The 25,448-nt window shown below is 41.7% G+C and overlaps 1 protein-coding gene across 2 annotated transcripts in view; it reads right to left on the bottom strand.

Annotated features, from left to right (window-relative positions):
- Positions 1-25,448, bottom strand: part of dennd1b (DENN/MADD domain containing 1B) — a 109,904-nt gene that overhangs the window by 55,896 nt on the left and 28,560 nt on the right. Inside the window, exons 4-8 of one of the 2 annotated variants that reach the window (XM_020655533.3) lie at positions 10,054-10,103; positions 8,848-8,967; positions 3,316-3,385; positions 1,419-1,499; positions 52-111 (exon numbers count right to left, since the gene is read on the bottom strand). In XM_020655533.3, the coding sequence (XP_020511189.1) occupies positions 52-111; positions 1,419-1,499; positions 3,316-3,385; positions 8,848-8,967; positions 10,054-10,103 (381 nt within the window). The remainder of the gene's footprint in view (positions 1-51; positions 112-1,418; positions 1,500-3,315; positions 3,386-8,847; positions 8,968-10,053; positions 10,104-25,448) is intronic. The other variant, XM_020655541.3, reaches the window with a different exon arrangement.

Raw genomic sequence — 25,448 nt, 5'->3', positions numbered from 1 at the left:
GCCTCCTTCCCTCCTCCCGCCTCTGCCGTTCACTCATTCCCTTCCACTCACCGGCTCCTTGCTTCGCTGATCTCTCAGTACTTGCCCAGTGGCAATATACAACTGCTCATTCTTGCACAATAAGAGAGGGAGAGAGAGAGAGAACAAAACAGGGTTCACACATGAAAGGGGACAATGATCCTTCTTCTTCTTCGTGGCTGCCATGATAAAACAAAAGCCACTCTTTAAGGGAATAATTCTGCTTCATCAATTAAATATCAAACTAGTGGCTTCTGCAGAAAAGAGATAAAGCTATCACCTCTGTTCTCCGGGGCTTCTTTTCCAACGAAGCTTGGAGATTCAGATAAAAAAGAAGATTTGATTCCCACATGTGGCGGGTAAAGAAAACTGACACGAAGGAAAAATACAACACAGGGAATCTTAATTGACCTTGTTAACCTTTAAATAGGGTTATTGATTACCTCATATTAGGCTGGTTATGTTGGAATTAGATGTGTCAGAGTCATATGTTGCAGATTGGACCCAGAGTTGCTTGTTTGATTGGCTAAAAAAAGGAGCGGTGGTCTTCTAAAACAAAAGCTAACAGTGAGGTTGAAATCGCAGATAGGAATGATGCTAATCGGCTTGAAGAAATTTCGCACATGAACACATACTGAAACTTTTTTGATCCCATCAAAGTGTGGAGTCTCACCAACTCCAATAACAAGCAAACAAAATCATAAAAAAAACAAAAAACTCACATTTTACATACACAGGCCTTGAGAGCGAGGGCTGTTTTCAGAATGAGCGTTTTATGTCACACACAGGGAGAGATAGTGTCAGAGTTAACACAAACACAGGCTGACTTTGAGCGACCTGGGCATGCTAAGCGCTTTCACTTTTTGATAAGCAGGAGACATGACGAGTTGTGAAAGGACCCTTCAAGTTTAAACATGTCCGACTTGAGCTTATCACACAAAAACCTGTAAGCGCCACTTCTTGTTTCCAAACACAGTGTCAGCCGTGGGCCCTCTTTTTTTTTCCCCCCCTTGCCTATTGTATCTTATCCTCCCGCATGCTTTCTGCTCTCTTGTCTATCCATGGTTTGTCTCGTCCATTTCAACCTCTACACTTAGTCCATCACTCCCCTTTTCTTTCAGTCTGCTTCTCTCTGTCTCCATTTCATTTTAGTTCTCATTATCCTTCCCACTTCATCTGCTAGAAATTCTTTGTCTTCTTCCTCTACACTACAAGGTGTCCCTCCTCTACTTTTAACTACTTGAGCCAGCTGTATCATCTCTTCTCCTTCCTTTGCAGTCTCCTTCCTAATGCCTGCATACTGCTACAGTAACCTACCTGTCCTTCTCTCCCTGTTTCTACCTCCACTCTCAGCTGTCTTGGCTGCCTGTGATAAGGGGGAATACGAGATCTATACCTACCACACTCAGGTTGACTGGCGTGAAGGGCTTTGGCACAGGCAGATCATAGAGAGAATTCAGCATGTCATTCAAGTCGTTTTCCTGGGGGAGAAAGGGAAACAACAAAAGGAGTAAGAAAAACAACACAGGACACATGAATTTTATTTACTTGTATTGTTGTTGTCGCGAGTTATGTGTCAATCTTAACAACAGGGCTGGGACGAGCGCTGCTGCAGACCAGAGGGCAATCCTGCAGCGAGGCCTGAAGGGTTCGAAAACATCCGACTGACATGTGTTTAACGAGCAATGGTGAGGTTAAAAGACGGCTGAACGTGGGGCTGCAGACGCTTATTATCCGGCAGCGTTGATTTACGACGGGGCGCAGGCTGTCAGTAATTAAAGCAGGGGTTCCCACTCCAGAGACGAGGGGCTTTGGGAAGCCGTAAGAGGGCTAGCTTGACCACAGAACAGGCCCTGAGATTATTCCTCCAGCATTTATGAGCTCCCCGACAAGACTGCCATTCACACTCGCTGGAGAACTGACGGGGACGACACTTTGCAACTTGTACTTTGTGCAACTAAACTAAACTAAGAACTGTTCACACAGAGGTCAGGTCTTGATGTTTTCTCGATTCTTTTTCTATCTGCCCTCTCAGGGAACTTTGTTTTGGTTTTGGTTACGAGCCGCTGCTCATTTGAGGAAATGTGTGTGTGTGTGTGTGTGTGTGCGTGCGCTTGGAGAAATAGAAACTGGAGAGGAATGGGCGGCGATGTACAGTAAGAGAAGGAGAAGGGGAAGGGTGGGAGGGAGGGAGAGAGAGGGTGGGGGGGGGGTTTGTGTTGGGGCGTGTGCAATCGAACAGCCTCCTGTCATGAGAGGCTCAATGCTCACACGCATGGTCAGCAACACGGCCTGGGGAAACAGTTCATTTACCCCTCGCCTTAAACCCTCATCGCTCTTCTGTCTTCCCTCGTCTGTCAACATCTCCCTCTCGCCTGGAACGGACAGCGGGGTAAATAGAAACCAAATCATGCACACTAACACTTCAGTCACCCAGGATTTCCAGCAATCTTCCTGTCTCTCTCTCTCCCTCACACAAACTAGCCTGTCTCTCTCTCTCTCTATATCTTTTTATTTAAAAGCTGAGTTCCTCTCAATCAGAGGAATGTGTGTTTGTGTCGAATCTCTATGTGATCTGTTTGTGATTGTCTACTTTAGCAGGGCTCTCTGTCCTGATCATTGCTCTCTAAGGGTCTTGGAAGCAGCAGCGACTATATGACAATTGAAAGCGGTCCCAAAGCTCCCTGCACATCTCCCCCGCTCTGCCTCCCTCCCTCCCTCCCTTCCGTCTTCCTCCTCTCTTCAGTCAAAACATGGGAACATCACCTACACCCTCTGCGCTAGACGCCGCACATCTCCCCAGTTTGTTGCATATTTTACATTTCCCTCCCTTTGCTAGTACAATGCACTGAATAGTCAGGGGAAAAGACTTTTGTGAAGTGCGAAACATTTGTGTGTGTATGTTTGTGTGTGTTCGCGTGTGTGTGTGTGTGGTTGCCTTTTTTTTTTTTTTTCCTTAACGATTTGTTTTCCAGTAAATCATCAGGAATAACTTCCAGTGTCAGATCAGCGTTTGGTCTGTGAAATGTCAACATTGTTGCTGCTAACAACAGCAGCCGAGTGGAGCCCGAGACGGCGAACAAAACTTGCACACAAAAGACAACATGCAGCATGCAGAGGAAGAACACAATGGAGGATAGATATTTTACCACAGTAGAGTTTCAAAAAAAACACTAAACTGCGTGCTTGTTTCTAGACCAAATCAAACCACAGAATCGTATAACTCATGTTATGCTTTTTAAACCACATGTTGTACTTGTAAAAAGAATATCTGGGAACATTGAAAGAGATGATTACCTGTTGTTTCGTTAAGTAGTCTGCAAGGGTATTTAGCAACTTGTAGTAGATTTCAAACCATGGTAGATAACTGCAAGACAGTGAAGAACAGATTAATTCAAATGTTTTTTTTTTAAATTGTACTCAATAATCTCTACATTAAAGCTCCTGTGAGGAGTTTGTAGCCGGTTATGAGAAAGACTGAAATGAATATGCCTCTTTATGAGCTACAAAAGTAAGCAGGGCTACAATCAGGTTTGATGTGTCCCAAACAATTAGGAGTGATTATTTCTATGTTGTCGCTTTTTAAATACCTGAAACCATCACCATGTGGTAGGTGTCAGATGAAGTAATTAACTGCACATTATATTTTCCACGGCAAAGATTATCAGTGAGTCATTTGACAGTAAAAACACAACTTACACATATAGGAAAAAAATAGATAAGACACTACTTTGTGCACGGGGAGGGGGGCATTCAAAATAGACACAAAGTTACATTTCCTCACAGGAGCTTTAAAGAAGAAAAAAAAACACATGTGGAAATAAAGCAGATCAGAATACATACAAAGAGTTTGCATTGCTGCTAAATATTGTGTTCCCTGAAAACAACCTCACCATTTGTTGGATTTTCCAAGTTTGAAATGGCATTGAGTTTATAATGTTTAGCCTTGTGATATTTCTGTGTATGTGCTGACCTATGACTTACAGGGCATTGTAAACTGATGGTGTTTTCATGCATTGGAGACATCGGAGGGGAAAAAGGGAAATGCTATGTAGTCCGCATTATGACGTTCTTTTTATCCGAGGGGCTTTACATGCTACAAATTCCTGTCGATTCTGCTCTTTAACCCAAAGAAAAGGGAAAAAAAGAGGCAAACATGAGAAAATGATAGACTTCAGATTCCTTTGTGAAAGCCATCGTGTAATACAGAAGATGCGAAGGTTTACAAGCATGCTGCTCACAGATGCACAGGCTTAACTAAATTGCAGCCTGTGATGTCACCCCCCCCCACACACACACACACAAACACACACACACACTCCTGCCCCCCTTTCTGTGCTTCTTTTCCATGTCCTTCACGTTTTAAAATAATCTTCGCCTTATGTATCAATGCACGATAAATAAATTCATTAACAAGCTCAAAATAATTTATACTGCAGTGTTTGTGTTAAAGCTAATCAGCAAGTACAGCCACCATAAGCTAAAAGCATCTGCAGCATGGCTTTCTTTACTAAGTTGACATTTTCTTGGCCAAGTCGGCTCGCTCTCTCAGTGGAAGATGGCCAACAGTTTTCTTCTTGGCATAAAAAAGCTGCGAGGGCTCGGTTCATTTAATGTTATGCAATCAAATAATAAAAAAAACATGGTGTCCTATCAAGGTATTGAATTTTTATTTAGTTTGGTGTTTTAACATGGAGTCTGCATGCATAAATAATGACTCTAGATAAGGACTTGTTGGTATTGCAATGAAATAAACAGAGACTCCCATTAATGCTTCATTACGTTGCTTGGATGCAGAGGTTGAAACATAAATTTGTGTCCAAATGAGGCGATCAATAAAAAGTTGACTCTTAGTTGCTCAATAAATTCTGCTGGTGAACAAAGTGTTAAATACAAGTCATTAAGAGATTAATTTAAAGCAAATAAATAATGAGACAAAGACATTTCATCTGCAGTGTCTCAGTTATATAATAAAGTTTAAAGAGCATGTAGGTTTGTGTGAAGTCCTGCTCAGGCGGTGGGCGAGAGTCTGAGGACTTTCCAGGCCATGGGTCACTGGCTGCTCTGTAGACTGGAATTAACAGACAACAAGAAAACAATAAAGTGAACCTAATGCAAATTTTCATATTGCTAAATCCGCGAGGGGCCAACGACAGGCCGTGTACCCGGAGAGGTGCAGCCAAGCGCACCAATCAGAGAGGTTGACTGACCATTAGTCTGAAACAATCAGCCTCTTAACATGCCAATATTTTGACGTCTGTGCGAAGATTTACCGCAATCAGGTCACACTCGCAGGAGAGCCTAAATCAAACATGGGTGTGTTAATTCCCATGCTGACCGGATATCAACCTGAAAACCCATTTCTGTCCCCCGTCAAACTACATACAACGCGGATATCTGCATATGGGGTCAGTTTACATTGGAGCCGATGCACGGAAAGTTCAGACTGATTTAATGACTCAGAGGGAGAACAAAGCCTGCGTGTTATCTCCGCCTCCTGTTAAAAAGCCAGGCTTCTGGACATTAATCCTTCATTTTTCACAGTTGAAGGGGATGTAAATAGGACTCTCGATGTCAGAGCAGCCGTCAGGCCTCACAGATCTCACAGTCATTACACTCCTACACCAAGGTGCTGTAAATCCTTTGTTTCAGAGGAAAACGCATGATTGCTGAGGAAGGCAGCCAACCGCAAATTATCAATATTCTTCAAACATCTCCCTACAAAGAACCCAATGCTTTATTCAAGTTGCAATAAACTGAATTTAACTTAAAGATGTATTGTTTTGTTCTACTTAACTCCCCCCCCCCCCCTCCCCTCGGCCGCCCCGACTCTGCTGTCTCTGTTGATGCAAAGTTAAAAGTTTGGAAAGCTTCGAGAGATACTCCTACTCTTCACAGTTCATTGCTCAGATCTGTTTGTGCTTCGCAAATCCTCCGATAGAAAGCGAACGAGAGAGGCATCCATCACTGGAGTGCTCAGTGTGTGGGGGCCCCGCAATCTCTCCTGCCATTTTAAACACATGTCTCCTCAAAGTGCCATGTACTCAAAGAATGAAGCAGTTAATCTGCGGCCCACTCACAGCCCCGTCCTGCACTCCATCGCCGACTCAGACCACCAAACAGAACAGAGATATCTTACAGAGGACAGGGCCTTGGCTCAGCCTTTGGATCTTACATTTAAAATATTATGGACGGGATCATGACACAGAAAAAAGATAAAGCTGAAATGTGAAGGAAAACATCCAGTGAAATATAACTAATGATTACAGAATTTTTTGGACATGTACGCTCCTGATGAATAACTTTATACCTCAGTAGTTTAGGTTTTAGATTAACTCTGCACCTTTAAGCGTTTTTATCAGCCCTGTCTCTGCGGCCATAAACTACATGTTGTCTGCCAAGCACGACACTTATTCCTGCGCCTTAGATGAGTCTTAAATCTCATTTTATGCACTGGCACCTGTAATCGTAAGTCATCTTACACTTTGTAGGCGGCTCAGCGGAAGATTTTATTACACCTTTACTTTCTCGGGGGTTAAGGGGTTAAGTACGGGGAAGGAAGTTTCTCCAACAACGGGGTAAGTGACCACTAACTGGAGCAATGCTATCCTTAAAATGTTTCCTAAAGTCTCAGCCTTTTACTCAAATGCTGCAAATATCAGAATTAATCACATGTTCAACAGGAGAATATTTGAAATGCGAGGAACAAAGACTGAGAGAAAACAGAGAATAAAAGTGCCCTTTTTTTATTTTATTTTATTTTTTAAAGGTTTTGCCTGAAGCGAGCATGGCCCTTTCGGCCACGGCTTTAGCAACAAGACTACAAAGGGCTGTCCACATAAAACTGTCCCGCTCATTAAGGCACTTCCTCCTGTAAGCGGAGGTGACAATTTTACGATACCAGCACTTCAACAATCGCAGAGACGCAAACTGTTTTAATTACTTTTATTTTATATCCTTTAAATAAAAATAAACTTCTAGGTATGGGCCTTTTTGATTCACACATATATCTTTATTTTTGTTGTTTATCTGTGTTTATCTTTGGTTATTATTAATATATATATATATATATATATATATACACACACACACACACACACACACACACACACACACACACACACACATTTATAGACACAGGAACTTTATTTACACATTTCTGCAATGAGATCTCTAACATGTTTTTTTAATTATTTGAAATAGCAGATATCTTCTCCCAACACTGTAAGGTTACTTAAGATTATGGAAAAAATCAGGGCAAAAAAAAGAGAGAGAAAAAAATGTAACCGGAAAGCAAACAAACAATTTTTAAATTAAAAAAAAAAGAGAAACTTTCTATACGTTATTTTATTAAAAATGAAGGAAGCCATGCAAACTACTCAGAATGCATAATGAATTTTATACATCATATGTCAAATGAATTAGCATGTCTAACTCAGCGAGAGGGACAGGGGAACCTCTGCTAATTGGCAGTGAAGCTTCATGCATAATTATGGGCCAAGCGTCTTTGCTGTCGCACTGTGGCAGTAGCCGTATAACGAGGAGAGGGAGAGAAAGAGGGAGAGAGGTAGAGATAGAGGGAGAGAGAGAGAGAGAGAGAGAGAGAGAGAGAGAGAGAGAGAGAGAGAGAGAGAGAGAGAGAGAGAGGGAGAAAAGAAAAACAAAGGCCATGGAAGCTGGCCGAGAAGGGTGGGTGGTGTGGGGAGGAGGGACACGGTTCTTCACAGCAGCTCATCAGGGCAGCGACAAACCCACGACTGTCCATCATCAGCCACACACACCCACAGACATACACGTGTGTACACACACACACACACACACACACACACACACACACACACACACACGCACACACACAGACGCAGAGCAGTGCTCACAGGAGAGCTAACAGAGAAAAAGAGACGGCTTTGTGATCTATTTTTCGTGTGTTTTTTGTTTGTTAAACTGTTTAATACATTCATTAAAAATGGATTTATTTTGTACATTTTCCTCAGTTTATTCTAAAGTGCATCAGCCTTTCCACTGAGATTAGCACTCGAGTACTCCTTCTTTGAAATGGTAAGGTAATTACATCTGTAAAAACATTGTGTCAACATGCAATTACATGGGAATTAAATGATAATAGCCTTTGTTGGAGAGTAATTATGCGAAGAAAATGCAATTTCCCCGGGTCTGGTGTCCCCATTTATGTGTGCTGTGATAGGATAAATCCACCTATGAAATATCAAAAACTGTTCAACTTTTAGGTAATTATAGGCACATCTCAAACATATTTGTGTGGGCAGATGAGAATTTAAAATTTTTCTTCTGGCATAGAGCAGCTCAGTGTGAAGAGTGAGAATTAATAGAAAAGCTGTCTCAAAAATCTGTGTTCACTTGATCTTGTGTTCACTAGATCTTGTAAGTTAATGTTTTTCATCACACTTGAAAAATAAATGTGGAGATATAAAAACATATGTTTCAGAAAAAAACTGATCCATAGACTGTTTGAAAAAGGGCAGAACAGACCAAGTGCGGGTTATTTGAACCAGTGAGTAAAGAAACTGTTTTTGAAAACTTTTATTCCAAACATTTTCTTGATTTTGAATCAGAAAGTACAATGTTGAAAGCTGACTTTTAGAACATGTAGTTGTTTTCTTTTGTAATTTTTTTTAATTTTAGGAACATGACTTTATGGTTTAATTTTCAAAACTGCAGTAGGGAACAACGTGATTTTGCAAGACAAAGGTTAAAAATATATGTACCTAGGAGTAGTGATTAAAAAAAAAAAAGCATGAAAACATTTAGTGAGCATGTGAATGTGTGTGTGCATGTGTGTGTGAGAGTTACCTGAGCAGACATATGCAGACACGGCAGCCTTGAGTGAGTCGACAGAAACCAAACCTCTGTTTGCTGTCAATGTCGGTCAGCACAAAGGTGAAATTCTGCCCCACCTGACTCTGGGAGACCCTGAGGCCAGAAACAAAGGGGTGACACATACACACACACATATTCATAAAAAGTCAAAACACTGAGCAATCAACTGAAATCAACAGGAAACAGTAAATCAATAAAATCGTATAATTTTTTTTTTTTTTTTTTTTAAATGAAAGCACAATTTTGGTCTAGTTTGATCAGACACTGACTCATTCTCAGACTGCATCTCACCATGAGCTACATCTCCAGTCAAGGTCCAAATCTGATGTCACATTTTTCCACTATGGCTGCTTGAAAAACTGAAAAAAAGTTTTTGTAACCCCAAGGAAAAAACTGAATATACGCTCTATAGATCCTTTCACCACTAGATGGCAGCAGCTCAGCTTCAGTAAAATACTGTACAGATCCCCCTCCCCATATCTCTCTCTCTCTCTCTGTGTCTCTACAATTTGAATTTTAACATTTCATTTTACATGCTGGAAATAATAGGCCAATACTTCTCAGAGAGCTGCTAGCCTGATCAGACCTATATAATGTAGAAGAAAACTAGTTGTTTTTTTTACTCTGGACCCACACCTCACATGAACATGAACATGCATTCCGGCATGACACATGGGTGGGCAGGTCCCTGATGACATCATCAGCGTCATCCTTAATGAAAAATTGTTGTTGTGATTTTCATCACTGTGTCCCCTCATCTTTACAGCATTTGCGTTTAAGAGGATCTTCGACAAACAGGTGTGTTTTTTTTTGCAGGGACACTCAAACATGATGTATTCAGAAAAATGTCTGATCTGTTGAGGTTAAAGACCAGAGAGGGAACTTTCAATATCAATCACAAACAAATGCAACATTACATTCGGGCAGTAAATAAATCATTGTTTGACTGCACTAAGGAATGCAGGAATTTCACAATAATAACTGTGTGAGGCATAAAATACACATCAGCTCATTTCCCTTTTTGCATATGTGTCTCTGTAGGTGGGAGGGGCGCTAGGTGTGCATATTTGTGGTTGTGTGTGTGTGTGTGTGTGTGTGTGTGTGTGTGTGTGTGTGTGTGTGTGATGTGAGTAGTTTAGTGCTTAAAAACAGGGAAGCATGGAGGGAGAGGAATCGTACCTTTCCACGTCAAAGGGAAAGCAGAACTTTGGTATCGTCTGAAGGACCTCCTGAGAAACCAGAACAGAGAGAGACACACACGCACACGCACTTGTTTAGAAAAACGCACATCACAAGGAAAACAAATAAATGCATGTAATTCAATATAACAATCTCCTGGGCTTCCACTAAGTGTGTGCTATCAACTGGCTGAACAAAATGAGGATTAATGTTAAACGCTGCTGATAGCAATCTGACAAAGTCTTCACATCCCAAACAGTACAGCTTAAATGCACTTAATCCAAATGAATGGGCAATCTAAACCACTTCATTTGGCAGAACGGAGTGGAAAGGTTCCCCTTTTTTCCAAGGATGGGGAGGGATCCTCGATCCACAGCTTGAATAATTAGCAGTTAATAAGTTCATCGATTATCGGGTGCCAAAGGGAGATGAAAAGATGAAGGAGGAGAGAGAAAGAAAGAGAGAAAGAGAGAGAGGGAGGGGGGGGACGCACAACATTAAGGCGATGGTGGCAGATTGTAGTGACAATGGGCTAAGCAGCTCTGAGGGGTTAAGAGGTAGGAGGGGGGTACAAGCCTTCAGGGCTTTACCTCCCAACACCTCCCCTGTGGGTAGGGGGTGTGGGGTTTGGGGGGGGCGGGGGCATGCTCTTGAAGCGAGGTAGTAGGGGAGGCAAGAGGAGGGGAGGGGAGGCAAGAGGAGGGCACCTTTCCACCAGCAGCATATGGATTTAGACAGGGAGCAGGAACAGAGCGAAGCACCATATGGGTGAGCCTGTCCAGACCAGCCACACAGCCACAGAGAACCAGGTCCCCTCTCTCTCCTCGTCCCTCTGGCTGCTAACCTGGCCCTGAGTCTGCGCCAGGCACCTGGTCCTTTTAGCCGTCTGTCTTTCAGTTACCTCTCTCTCAGCTCGGGCCAGACTCTGCCAAACTCCACAGATTAATCCTGCGGACGGAGCGGCGGTCTGCTCCACTCTGGCCTCTCTTATATACTGTCTACCTCTCTCGCTCTTGGTTTGCCTGCCAAGCCCGGCCACTGAGCCCGAGGTCCGTCTCTTCTTTCTGACAGGAGATGTCCGAGCTGAGATTGATGCTTCATCTATCACTCCCTCTATCTCTCCCTCTCTCTCTCTCTTTGCCTTCACAGAGACTGATCCCAAAGACAGGTTGGGTGTCTTCTGCTGCTGCTGCATACTGTTTCTAATACCTCGCCACAGGGGGAGCAGTCACTGCCCCCACCCCCCCACCAATCCCCCATCCCCCATCCCCTCTGTATCAAAAGTTAAAGCTGCCACCCCACCATAACACAACCACGCCACAGACAAGCAAGAAACAGCAACAATGAGCAATGTCAGAAGATTGGGGGGTGGAGGGTATGTGTGTGTCATGTGTGCATTTCAGTGGATGATATGTGCCTGCCTTCTTCAAGTACTTTGTGCTTTCAATGTGAGAGGGTGGTTAAGCATGTACATTTGTATGTGTTTGTGTGTTTATGTGTGTGGGTGGGTGTCTGGGTTTAACTCGGCTATATGTTTGTGTTTGTATTTGCCCACATATGGAGCATACTTGAGGAGAGGTGGGGTGGGAGGAAAGTGGTTGTTTTTACTTATCAGAATCTGTGATAAATTTGAGGACTCAACAAAGACGGAGGGCTCGGTGGCATAGGAGGTCTCCGTCTCTGCTGTTAGTGAGAATGTGTGTGTGCGTCTGTGTGCATGCGTCTATGTGTGTGTGTGTGACTGTGTCTTGGCGTGTGCGTCTGTAAAACTGTCACACACATCAGAGCTGCCATCGCTGTATGCGTTTGCTACTATTATTAACCACTACGTGCGCACACCAATATGTTCCAGTGAGCCCTCCCTGGTACACTGCATATGGCACACAATCCCAAATAGACGCACACATGCAAGGGCACACACACACATACGCCTGCTTTCCCAGCAAATAAAAACATTCGACTTGCCAGATTCGAGAGTTGTCACAGCCCCGCCCACATCAGTTGTCTGTGTTTGAGTGACAGTCAAGGGGCTGCAGAGACTCTGATCTTATACAGGACCAGTGGGAAGTGTTGACTTTGTGTGTTTGCATAATGTGTATATATATATATATATATATATATATATATACACATTCTAAGTACCCCTATATGACTATCAGTCTGTATACCTCAGATATGCTGACACCCGCAGTCTATAATGCTTTTCATCTGTGTTTCTTCATGCATTAAATAGACAAGGTGACTGTTTCTATGTCTGATATTAAACAGACTTTAATTTCTCTATTATCCAACAATTTAATGAAATTAATTAAACTGCTATAATTTACACGATCTGTTAGGTATTTAGCTTATTAAATATTAAAATACAAAAAAACACACAAATTATGACCACTCAGAGGCCAAGGCGAGGCCTGAATATGGTTTTCTGAGAGTCTGAAACCAAAATATACTCATTATAAAATCAAATACAGAAGAGAAAAGCAGAACACTATTATATTTAGGAAACCAGAACAAGTAAATGTTTGATATTTTAGCATGAAAAATGACTGAATGTCAGTCATAGTTAGTTAAATGTGATATTTGTCAATATAATAACACATCTAAAGGCACATGCATAAGCTCTATTATTAACTACGGGATATGGAGCTTTCTGTCACAAAAGACAGTAGATAGAATTTTCAAACACACCTTGAAGGGAAACTGTTTAAAGTGGAAAAACATGCCAAACAATAACATTCAATTTAAAGCTTTCCTTTTTGGAAATACAGTCTTTATTATACTTTTTAGTCTGTAAATGATGGGATTTAAAAATCTTAAAGCCTGATATTTAAACAAAACTAATTTCAAAATGTGTGTACATGATCATGATTAACTATTTGCATGCCAAGTTAGCAATCATAGCTCTAAAGGCTATATGGTCAAATAGATTTTCGGGATACTTTTGCAGAGGTCAAGCTTTACACGCTGCTCAACACAGGTTGTGTTTCAACACTTTCGGTTTTAAGCAAACAGAGTTCTTGTATGTGTTGTGCAATTTCCTCATCTATCAGTCTGTCTAACGTTTTCTAAATAATCCCTGTACTACTGATAACTCTAATTCATATCTGTGGAGCTCTTACCGCTCCCCTCCCTCCACGACTGGACCCTACACCATGGGGACATCAAAACAGGAAAGGCACAAAGGGGGGTGTTCTTCCACACCTTTTTCATACAGTAAGCCCCCCCACCACTACCACCGCACACACACACACATATATATATATATATATATATACTCTCCCTGTGCTTGCCGTTTTCCCAAGACAAAAGAAAAAGAGGCAGCTAATATATTTGCAGCTTTGCAAGGGGGGCTGTGAAGGGGTGGGGGAGGAATCTGCTGCTAGGCTGTGTTTGGCAGACGCCGGTGTATGTGTGTATGTGTGTGTGTGTGTGTGTGCTGTTTATCGTGAGTGGAGACAGGGGTATCACTCAGCGAGACAGAATACTCTGGGTTCCCCCAGCGGACGATCCTGCTATCACTGCACAGCAACACTACAACAGCACACAGCAGCTCTGTGCAGCTTTGCGCCATTCCCCCTGCAGAATAGCAACGTGCAGCAGGGAAGAGCAACAAACTTTGCAGCACAGGGCGAAAATTGTGCTTTTATACTGTGAGAAAATGGGCCTAAACTTCACTTTTATTCCTGCTCTACCCTGATTCTTTTAGAAGTAATTGCGGTGGGTTAAGTTATATATATATTTCAGGCATGCAGCTGGGTGTACTGGGGGAATCTGACAGATCATAGTCTGTGGGCTAGTTTTGACAGTCTCTAGCACTTATAAATATGCACCTCCTCTCCTGGCCACCCACCATCACTAAAAAGGGGAAAACCAGCTTTTTAAGATCACAGCAAGTGGACAGAATGATGTTAACCATTTATTTTTTTTTCGTAAGTGTCTTTATACACAGATTAAATGCTCCACTCAGCGTCAGGCATGGTGTTTCATTTTGGGTGTGAACTTCATGAGCAATATTCGTTTTCCCATATGCTTGCAAATATATAAAGGAGAGAAGCAGACGAGTGCTGTTGCAGGGAAGTGTGGATGCAAAGAGGGGAAGGAGTGAGGTTGGGGCAAAAGGATTAAATGCAGAAAATTACAAACTAAAAGGGGGGGAGGTGTGGGAAGAGGCTTGAAAGACAGAGGCTGTGAGAGAAACTGTCAAGAGTGAATGTCATCAGGAAGAAGAGATGGAAAAGGTATTCGTTGGATGGACACAACAGCAGAAGGAGGGAGGGAGGGAGGGAGAAGCAGCTCAGTTCATGCCCCTCTCCCCATGCAGCGAGGACTCCTCCCTGGGGGGACTCAGACTTTAAGCCCCTGCCCTGCTTTATATTCCCCCAGCTACTGCAGCCAGATCAATCTCGCCAGCTACCCGGTGTAACTCAACCCAGTTCAGTGCAGTCGGGCCCCCAGAGCCCTCCATCCAGGGAGAAGTTTAAGAAGAAATGGAGGCCGGTGGCAGGCAAATTTGCCATGTACCACTGCTATACCCATATTAGAAGCAGATTTTAAAAGGACTCTGTCAGTGTTTTTGCATGTGTAAGCCCATTACTACAATTCACATATTCTTTACATTACTGTCAGCTGTTTTCAAAGCATACTGTTTTACTGTACAATCCATCACAGTGCACATTGTGCCTGCTTTTATTTTTTTGTCAGAGTTAATTTATTATTTCCTGGTAATGCAATTGAAAGTGCAGACTTATTTGAAAAGCCTGCACTTCATTACCACACAAACATAACATCACTCAAAATAATGGAGGCAAGATGTTCACTGTGATAGATTACCATACTCAAGTTAAGTTTTTGCAAGATGAGTTTTTATAGCATAGGAAATGACTAAAAATCAATTAACTTAAAAAAAGGTATTAAAAGCACTCCAAAGTCCCTTTTTGTGCCTTTACTGTAGCGATAGGATAGTGGATAGAGTCCGTAATCAGGGAAAGAAGTCATTTAAGGATACCTTTCCGATAGAACAGGACAGCTGTCATTAAAAGTAACGCATGAACACCAAGATTCCTTCAAGTGCTTGTGTAGTCGTGTTGCCGTGTCGGCTGAAAAAACAACAAAATAAACTTTTCTTTAACTTCAGATTTATTGAACTTCTTCAAAACAGTCCTAGAAAACTTAAATAACGAAACTGCTATTAAAGAATCTTGGAACCACTTCCAATAAGTCTGGTAAAACATAAACGGCAGGAAGAACTAATAAAGGCCATAAAACATCACGGGAGGTTATGCAAGATAATTCACATGAGCTTCAAAATGTTAACAAAAGCAACATCACATGGTCAAATCAATTTAAAATTCATGTAAATTCAGTAAGACAAGGATACTTCTGCATATCAGAATTCCTGAACTACAACAACAGAGCGTAATCCATGCTACTAGGACGACCATGAAATGTGCTTGAAAGCACCAGAGAAGCAAATGTCTTGACCTTGAGTTGAGATTTTTTCCATAACGTACTTGATATTAAGTTTTCATTAACGTGCCTGCACCTACAGGATACCAACATTTTTGAAGAAGCCAAGCAGGGAAGAAAAAGCGTAGGTAGAAAACACCTTTTGCATACTATCTTTGAAATAGCCCTGCCCGAGGCTGCTTACACCACTACTCACATATTAGAACATTATCATGATCTAATGGTATAGTATCTGCATATTGAAGTATCACTGTAGGCAGTTGATTTAATAAATGCATTTCTTAATTTGCCGACACTATTCTTGTATATAAGTATATTCCCCCTTCTGATGCCGGCTCCGTTGGAATCAAAAGACTGTTTTAAGACTTGGAGGTAAGAGTTAAGAGAGACCTTTTCCTTCTTGAATACATTAAATAACTGAAGGAAAACCAGTTTGTGTGACACTTTCTTTTCCATAAGTGTCAAACACAGTATAATGGAGCTTTAAGGCTACAGTGGTTTGCAGCAGGCAGGGACCCTAGTTATCCAGCCGGCACTTCAACAGTATAATGACATAGTCAGCAGGGCTACTAACACATCAGCGCTAGAAACCACAGTGTATCCACACTCCCTCCATTCACCTCGTCCTCCCGCACGCTCTCGTGCCCTCCTCATCACCTCCTCTCTTCCTTCTCTTCTCTCTCGATCCCTCCATCCCCCCCCCCCCCCCCCCACACACATACACTCTCTGTCCTCTTTCACCTCCCTCCTAAACCCCCTGTCGTCTTCTTGGATTCCCCCCTTCCTGCATACCCCACCTTTTCCTCACCCTTACCAACACCCCTCGTCCTCCCTCTTGCCCCCCTTTTCCCAATTAGTCTGTCTGTGTGCAGCTACCCAGCCGATCTCTGCCCATCCTGCCGGTGCTGGTTCGCTCACCCAGCCCCTCTGGCGAACATGACAAAGAGAGATCCTCAGTATTCAAACAGACACACTGCTTTCAAATGCCGAATGGCAGGGTCGACCTGGGTGCAGCTTTAAGCAAAATATTCAAATTCTCAGCCTTTCTTTTTTAAGAATTTGCATGGATATGCATTCATTTGCAATGTGTAAAGGCACAAGGACAGCTGAGCCTTGGATTGAGAGAGAGAGGGGTAAAAATAAATAATGCAGAATAAAAACGTATCCTGGTATGAAACCTTGATGGGGTAGACATGGTGGATTAAAAATAGGTTCAAAACTAATGAAAACACAAAGTCCCAAACAAATGACTCATGTACATGTTTGGCACCGAATAACTGATGACTATCATCAGTACTTTTACTGGGAAAAGGCAGGGAGTTGGTCTGTGATCTTTTACACTGTAAACAACAAACTTCCTGAACAACTTCCTGTTCCTGCAGTGATCCCCAAACTGAACCAGATATGTAAAGGTTACTGAATGTGTTACTATAATGAGAACGAAACACAGAGAGAGACACAGAGGCAAAGATATTAAGATACAGAGAAAAACATAGGGAACAAAAACAAGTGGGTGAAAAAGAAGACATGCTGGGAAATGCTTAATGTGTTCTTTACTTTAAAAAGAAAACTAAATTTGGAAATCCTCAGAAAGACTTAAGCATTAGTCATGACAAGAAGAGCTGTGTGTTTCTTCGAGGCAAAGAAACAAGTGACTAAATCACCTTCTTCTTTCTTTGGTGATATATCCACTCAAGCACATTTTCACATTCAAATTAATATAAATCAACCAATAAATAAGTAAAAGCCAAAGTTGATTGATCAAGTGTCATATAATAGCCTTAAGCATATAACTCCAATGCTTAACAAGTATCAAACAATACATCTGATCCCCTGCTCCTTCATCTTCCGGAAATGATCATATTCTTTTCTAAGATTAGGATACAAAAACTGCAAAATGTGTACAAAAATAAAAATCACACTGTCAAACTTGAGAATCCATTTTTAGGCAGAACAAATTTTAAGCAGATTTTCCAAGTTGGGTATAATGATGGGGATAAGTGGGTGTGGGGAACAACTACAACAAATCAAAGAGGGTTGTTGTTTTTTTTTACATTTGTTCCGATTTGGTTTTTAACAGTACATTTACTGTATAAAGTTTAAAATGATAGCATTGCATTCCATATATCAGATAGCCTAAAAGGACAGTAAAGGTAAATTAATGATTATCCTTTGCATGTAATTTCATACCACCCCTGCATGAGTTGGGGCCTGAGTTAAGCAGCACAAAAAGTCTGGATTCGCCCCTTCTTGTTTAACTAACGTGCTTGCAAGCATGTTGCTTTTGCCAGCAGCAGGACAGAGGGGGCAACAAATGGAGGACAGGGACTCATCTTTAATCAGGTAAAAGTCAGACAACTTTTCATCATCAATCTCATCCACAGTGGCTTACAAGTCATGGTCTGGTTTCATAGCTGTAAAAGTATTTCCTATTGAGACGGATATATTCCAGAAACAAACATAAAAAAAGCAGGAGGTACTGCTGAAAGTTCCAGCCTACTTTGATGATCTCTTAATTGTCTTTAAAGCAAAAAACAGACTTTTTGTTGAGACAAGCTCATAAACAGTCTCTCTCTCTCTCAATAAAGTCAATGTAGATTGCCCATCCATAATCTATCTCCCACCCCAGTATCAATATAAACAATAATAATCCATCCAGATCATCAAAAAAGGGAATTGTCAGTGGCAGAATCAAAATCACAGTGGTGTGAAATATGTATGTATTGGTCTACCATCCTTTTTAAGACCAGCTTTACTTGTATCTGTGAATTGTATCAAAAGTAGGAGGTTGAACAAAAACGTTTATGGTATCATAAATGTTTCATAGAAATATCTGAAGCCAGTAGAGTATAGTATAAGAAAAGGTAACTACATGAGGTAAGAGGCTCAGCCAAAACTGATATCCTGGCGCTGCATCTGAGAAAAACCATATAGGATATGTGTCAGTCAGTGGGATGTGTCAAAGACTCTCAAAAACTCAGAGCTGTAATAAAAAAAATAAAAAAAAACTTGCATTGTTCAGGACAGCTAAGTACTGAAATAAAATGTGTGCATCTTCATTTAATGGAGTGTGTATGGGACTTGTGGGGCTTTTGGAGCCATCCCCCAAATGGACACTCTAGGAACTGCAGTTATTTTGTTTGCACGTTTACTTGGTTTTGAAGGGGGTAATAAGGACTTATGTGTGTCCTTAGCAGGACACCTTTGTATCACACATTTTTAGCGGACTTTGACAACTGGCCTTGAGGAGACATAATTGAAAGCACATTTCAGCTTGGATCAGTATCTTGATTGTACTTTAGTATAATGTTGATAATGTATTTTTTCTGTCATTTACAAATTTCTCTAGGGACAGAATTACCTTATTTTGATTGTATGAGCCCAATTTTGGGAAAGGGCAGATGAAAAAAAAATGAAAGCATCATCTTCAGTCTTCTTTACTTTGATATTACTGCCATTAGCTTGTTAACCTTTTTTGTTTTTAAATTTATTTTTCTTTACTTATATTGCTTTATGGTTTTAACTGTCTTTTGTGACCGGCCTGTTGTTTATTGTCTTATTTTCTTATTACTTGTGTTTATATACATGTACATTTCCTCTTGTAGAAATCGCTCTGTTTGGCCTTACTGCTGATGTTTAATGTTGTATTGTTCTGAGTTCCTGCCATTGCTTTGTCTGTCAAAGCACTTCGTAAACGTCTTCTTTTAACGGTGCTATATGAATAAAGCTATTACTAATATTATTATCATCATCTGAGTCAAATGCAGGAAGAGTGAAACTTCCAGAGTAAGAGAGACTCAAAGAAACCTACAAAAAATGACAGAGAGACAAAGACAGTGACAGGGGGAGATGGAGGAGAATCCAGATTTAGAGGCAGAGATAGGAAGAAAAGAGTACATTAGAAAAAGGACTGGAGCGGAAGAACAATGGGCAGAGGAACAGCCTCCTCTGGCCGCTGCAGAACTCAGACCCTGCAGAGATTTCTTTCATTAGGCTTTAATAGTGTGCTGCCGGCTCGCCATTCTGACCTGCGCTCTGTGCCAGTAATAAGAACGGCCTTCAAAGCCGGACCAAAGCAACAGAGCTGCTTCAAGGGGGAGAGGGGGGGGGGGAGGGGGGAGGGGAGGGGGAGGGGGGAAATGCAGGGAGGTGGAGGGGCACATGAGCGGATAAGGTGGACTTTCAAATTGACACGGGGGCGTTACATTTTCACATTCATGCTCACTCTTTCCCTTCTGATAGGAAAGGGAGATGGGGGAATAGGGAGTTTTGTATTTCTGGACTTTTTTTTTTTTTAAATCCCTCTACAAGTTTCTGTTAGCGCTGACCCCTCTGCTGCAGCGCGTCTATGTTAAGGGAGGTTATTTTGGTCAACAATGGTCCCATGTTACCAGAGCTCTACTCCTGGCGGTGTTGAAGGTGGCAGATTGATCTTCTGGCCTCTCCTAGCACTTGCCAACCCATGACAGGTATATGTGTGCTTATATTCATATGTGTTTTTTTTTTTTTGCTACCTCTATTCCAAGAAGGGACCCTGTTAGCAAAAATATTTGTCATTTTCAAATCTGCACTTCTGGATCCTCAGGGAAATCACAGAATAGAGGGACACGGACAAACTAAAGGCATTATTTTCACCCTCCTGTAACCCACAACAGCACACATTTCAACATTTCCATCGACCTCAACACCTTGTATCCCGCTGTTGAATGGAGACGAAATTTGAAAATTAGCATCCCAGAAGCCACTGCATTTGCCCTCAGAGTTGTCCTTGCTCTAGTTTAATCAGGGTAGGTAAAATTTTGCTTTTCTCTTCAGGCTAAATGCACATGTATGAGAAATTCAACAGTTTGTGTTAACAGGAGGGATAACATCCCCTTAACCCCCCACTGTCCGGCCCCAAAGTCATCCCCCGTCCATCAGTTGTTAATGAGTCACCTCCAATATAACAACATTCCACTGGGCTAGTATGCATGCCATTCATTGTATTGCACTCATTTATTCCCAGCTTTTTCCACAATGGATGTATTTATGTTATGAGGTGAGAGGGCATATTGCTTGGAGAATAAGTATGTGGCGCCAACAATAACAGTGTGCATTATTCCAGTGCTAATAACCTGTCCTGCTGATGTCCTTTCTACGTATCACAGATGGGCTCAGACAGGGGAGAGCGGCAGTATTATGCCTCTGCAGAGATCTTCCACTGAATATATTACCATGTGATAGGGGGAGATGTCTCACTCCCTAATACACACATACACACACACACACATATACACACTTGTAGTGTTGGGCCAAGAGAGCTGCATATGCCCCAAACATACAAGCATGGGCTTCATTAATGACGAGCCAGGAGGAAGGATAGAGAGAGAGTGCATGTTGTGTGTGTGTGTGTGTGTGTGTGTGTGTGTGTGTGTGTGTGTGTGTGTGTGTGTGTGTGTGTGTGTGTGTGTGTGTGTGTGTGTGTGTGTGTGTGTGTGTGTGCACTGAGCAGCCGGGGGGGGGATTTCCTTCTTTAAGCTTTCAGCTCCCACTGGGCTAAGCTCGACTGTATGAACCCTGATGTGGGCCTGCCTCTAACACATGGCGTCACACACACACACAATCCCACCCTCTCACACACATACACACAAAGCATGTATATATTGAAGCCCAGCAGGGAGGCAGCAGTGCAACACCGGCTCCTAAACATTTGGCTGTGGACATCTCATTGACAGATGTACATGGAATCTAGCAGAGGGGGTCAGGTCATCGCAGCGCCCTCCTCTTCCTCCTATCCCTCCCTCTCTTCATCCCTCTGTCCTTTAACACAACATGCTATTTGTTTTTTTGTATCTCTGTCTGTGGCTGGTGGCTGCTGGTTGTGCCATGTACAGGGTAGAGGAGTTAAAGAAAAATGCGTGCCAATTAAGCCACATGGTCATATGTGTGATAGCTCTGTTGGCTACAGCAGCATGTGGTTAAGATGAGTCTGGCATGTGATACAGTAAATATGAGCTCTCTGGTTGACAGGGACAACCTGTTTCCAAGTGTAGATGCATTCCTTCTCCCTCTGTGGCTACAGCCATAATGCTGAGGCAGTTTGGCAGCATTCAAAAGTTTAATGAACTCTACATTTAAATCGTATGTACTGCACTGTTACACTAGTCGTGTTTACAAATGTCAAACCCAACAAGGATCTCTGACGAATGGATGTAGAAGCTAAGGTTTCATAATGAAACAAAAATGAGTGGAACAGGGTTCTACCACATCACTCCCTGTTCCCCTTTCTATTCTCTGTTCCCTTACGTTGACCATGAGTGCAAAAAAAAAATCAACACCACCATCGAATGAGTAACATATTTAGGTTGTATGTAAAGAAAATCTCTGATATGCAGTGAGATCTGAGAATGAAGCTTTATTTACAAAATCTATTTTTAGAAAGTTGTGTCAACTTTAACCATCAGCTAATCTGGTCATCCCAACAGCATTGCACTGAATTTACACCAGTAACACGTGAAAATGCATCATCAGCCGTGCACAATCCAATGGAAAGCTCACAATTGTTATGTTTTTAACTCTTTCAAAGATTGACCTCCCACATGTAGCTGCTGGAGCGGAAAATGTTCAGTCATTTTACAACAGAAAGTAAAGGCTCCCATTTGTTTGGGGAATGATGTAATATGTTTCCTAATGACAAAATAATTACATAAGGAGTCAAACAATGTAAAGAAATGTTGGCAGAAGATGTGGCCTGAATCAGGTCACAGGACCTTATTGTTTATTTCTAGACTGATCTAGAAAACAGATAGCCAGAGTAAAACTAATGATCATAAAATAACCTGAGGTTTGTAAAGAATTATGGAATGTTATGCATTGAATGTTCTCCAAGAAATGACATAAAAAACACATCACACCTGGCAATGAGTTTTTGCCAAGATAGGATCAAAGTTACTGCAAACTGACCATCCTTTTTCTGTACATTTCTATTGAAGCACTCCAAACAGGAAGTAGAATGGCAATTCAGTTGGCTGGTAAAACTGTTGGATGGATAAATCTGTATCTAAATCCACAACTGTCTACCTACAGCTTGAGAAACACAAGAAGCCAACAGCTCTTTACTGCAATGCCAAAACACACCAGCGCTTCCTTTTTGCCAGTCAATGGGCGATGCTGGAGAAGATGTGAGCAACGGTGCGTAAAAACACTTCCCCTGGCCGCCTCTTTCCTCACCACCACCACCCTGCTTCTCCCAGGAAGCCAGCCCAGAGGTCAGCGCAATCAGGACCCATGAGCAACAAAGGGGCCTAGTTAGGCGTCCAGCACAGTGCCCGAGCCAAAGGCCAGCTTAGCGGGGCGAGACTGTCCATTAGGCAAGACCCTGGAACACCCGAGGGATCTGAGGTGAACAGGGTTAGGAAGAGGAGTAAAAACACCATCAACCCAGACACATACACACACATCTTCTCAAAGACATACACAGATCATATGAGGCCTTGTTTGACACCGCTGTCAGGGTGCAGTGAAGGGGAAAGACGAGACCCGGTGACACACTGAGACATCACACACTTCCATGTACACAAATACATGCACACACACATTTAGGCCGTCATACAACCGGGAAAAAAAAAAAAAAAAAAAAAAAAAAAAAAAAAAAAGAGTATAAATTTCCATCTTTTTCATCTCAGTTTCCCACACCTTGCACTTTGCCATTATAGTTTCAGTGGCTAAAGCAGAAAGCTGAAAAAATGTTCTCATTCTCAACAGCTCGCCACCAAACACTTTTTTTCTGCCACCTCTTTTTTTTTAGAGGATAGGACGTTGGCTTTGTCCTTATAAAAAGGCTAAGGTCTTATTGAAGAGCATCACCTTTTGTGTTTATAACCGTCTGCTGTGTTTTTGTGTCTTGCACAAGTTTACTGTGTAATGTGTTCTCACATTTTTGAGGATAACAGGATATCACTTGTTGGTTTTGTTAAACACCTAAATGTGTCTATTGGTCATTTATTGTGAAGGCAAACCTTATCATTGGGGTTCCCATTTCACAAACCTTTAATTGGGTTATATAAAACATTTAATCTTTGGCTTGTCAACCTGAGACCCCTAAATGTATATCTATTATGGGACTCACACCTTGCCTCTATATTTCTACATATCCTTTCAACAGCAAGACTTTTATCCTCCTTCCAAAAAGCCTTTTTTTGCCAAAAATCTCCATTAAAACTCATCTACTTCCATTGTCAACCTTTGTCTTTTATAAGATTCCTTCTCTTCCCCTATATGACAGTTAAACATTTTTGAAACAAAACTCTCTCCTTTAAAGGTTAGTCAATGTCAAATGTTGTGCTGCCTCCAAAACCTAAAGCCTAAAATGTATGTGGCAATCACATTCTGTGAAGATGGTACCGGAGGAACAAATACTAAGATATGAGTGGAAAAACACTGTATCGTTAGTCAAAGCTAGCAAGTGTTTTCATCACTCTCTTCATACATTTTCTCTCCCTGGCTTAGGAAGCGTACTTGGTATGATAAACTCATATTCTAGAAAGGTATTGGAATCACAGAGGAAGACAAGTTATCAGACCATCTCTAGTCTCACTTGAAGGTCACGTTATTTGTTTTAAATAAGCATCTTTATCCTCCTGCAACAGAAGTTCAGTTTGCCCACCTTGACTCCTCCACCACTCTCACCAACTAAACCCTTCATCTCCACAGGGTCAACATCTAGATCCCTGTGGGCTAAAGCCACCAATCACGTCCAGCAGCTTCTCTCCTTTCCCTCAATCCCTCAGACCCTTGCTTCCCCATCCACCCCATCGATCTCTCCTCCAAAGAGCCACAGTTCCCTGCTTCCTCCCACCAAGACCGGCAAAGAGCTGTGACCACCAATCACAGCATGTCAGGCGACCTGTCCTGATGGAGCACGGTGTCAGAGCAACACTCAGTTGCCGAGGTTGAAGGCCTCCAGAGACCCTCCGCCTCTCCTCTTCTCTCTTGCTGTTGTCTGTCCCTCCATTTCTCCCCGTCTGTTAGGTGACACAGTAAGCGTTTGAGCAGAGATGGATATACGTGAACAGAAAATAAGTCAAGTTTAGACAAAGTCAAGGCATCTCCAAAATCAGACAGTGGTTTACACTAAATAAATGCACAAAGACAGAAAACAGGAAAATTGTTTACAACTCTTTAAAGCACAACTTTGGGTAGAAATGAACTGAATTCATTATTTAAAATGAATTAGATTTCAAAGATTGGCCTTCACTCTATATGTTGTATTTGCTTAAAGCCAATGTGGGTTGTTCTAATTCACTAAAGTTTGAGGTATTGGTGAAGATATTGTTTTTTACGAGGATCCATGGTTTGCATCAAATTATAAAATTGACTCAAGAAAATCATCACGAAAAAGCTAATTTACCACTGAGTCCACATAAGCTACTTAGCTTAATGAGATATTAGCATCAATACCTAGTGAGTTTAAAATAAGCAGCACCATGACGTTTTCTGAACCAGGCGAACTCTTTTTCTCTCTTTAACGCCTAACGATATTCTAAATGCAACAACTTCATAAAGAAGGAAGGAAAGGTTCTTGAATCCTTGAAGTCACAAGAAAAATACTCAGGAGGAGGGAGAAAAAGTTTAACACTATATCTCTTACAACATGAATCCTGGCATGCCAGGATTTTTACAAACCATTGCACACAGCAATGCATATGTCGTTATCAAAGCATAGATGTACTTTTAGTACTGAAGCACCTGCTGTATCGTTATCGCATAAATGAAAAGCAGCATGTTATACAGTTAATCTATGCAGTATGAAGCAGGGAGATCAAAGGTTTTCTATTAAAATGAGTGGAATGGCCACGGAGAGTTAACATCAACTTTTCTTCACAGCTGAGAGAATCTCTAGCTTTGCAGTAAAATGTATCCATAATTCAATATTTCCTATATTTCTCTCT

This window comes from Labrus bergylta, chromosome 6, assembly GCF_963930695.1.
Source record: "Labrus bergylta chromosome 6, fLabBer1.1, whole genome shotgun sequence".
NCBI classification, from domain to species: Eukaryota; Metazoa; Chordata; class Actinopteri; order Labriformes; family Labridae; genus Labrus; species Labrus bergylta.
The sequence above is the reverse complement of the archived record's forward strand: the minus strand, read 5'-3'. Positions and strand labels throughout refer to the sequence as shown.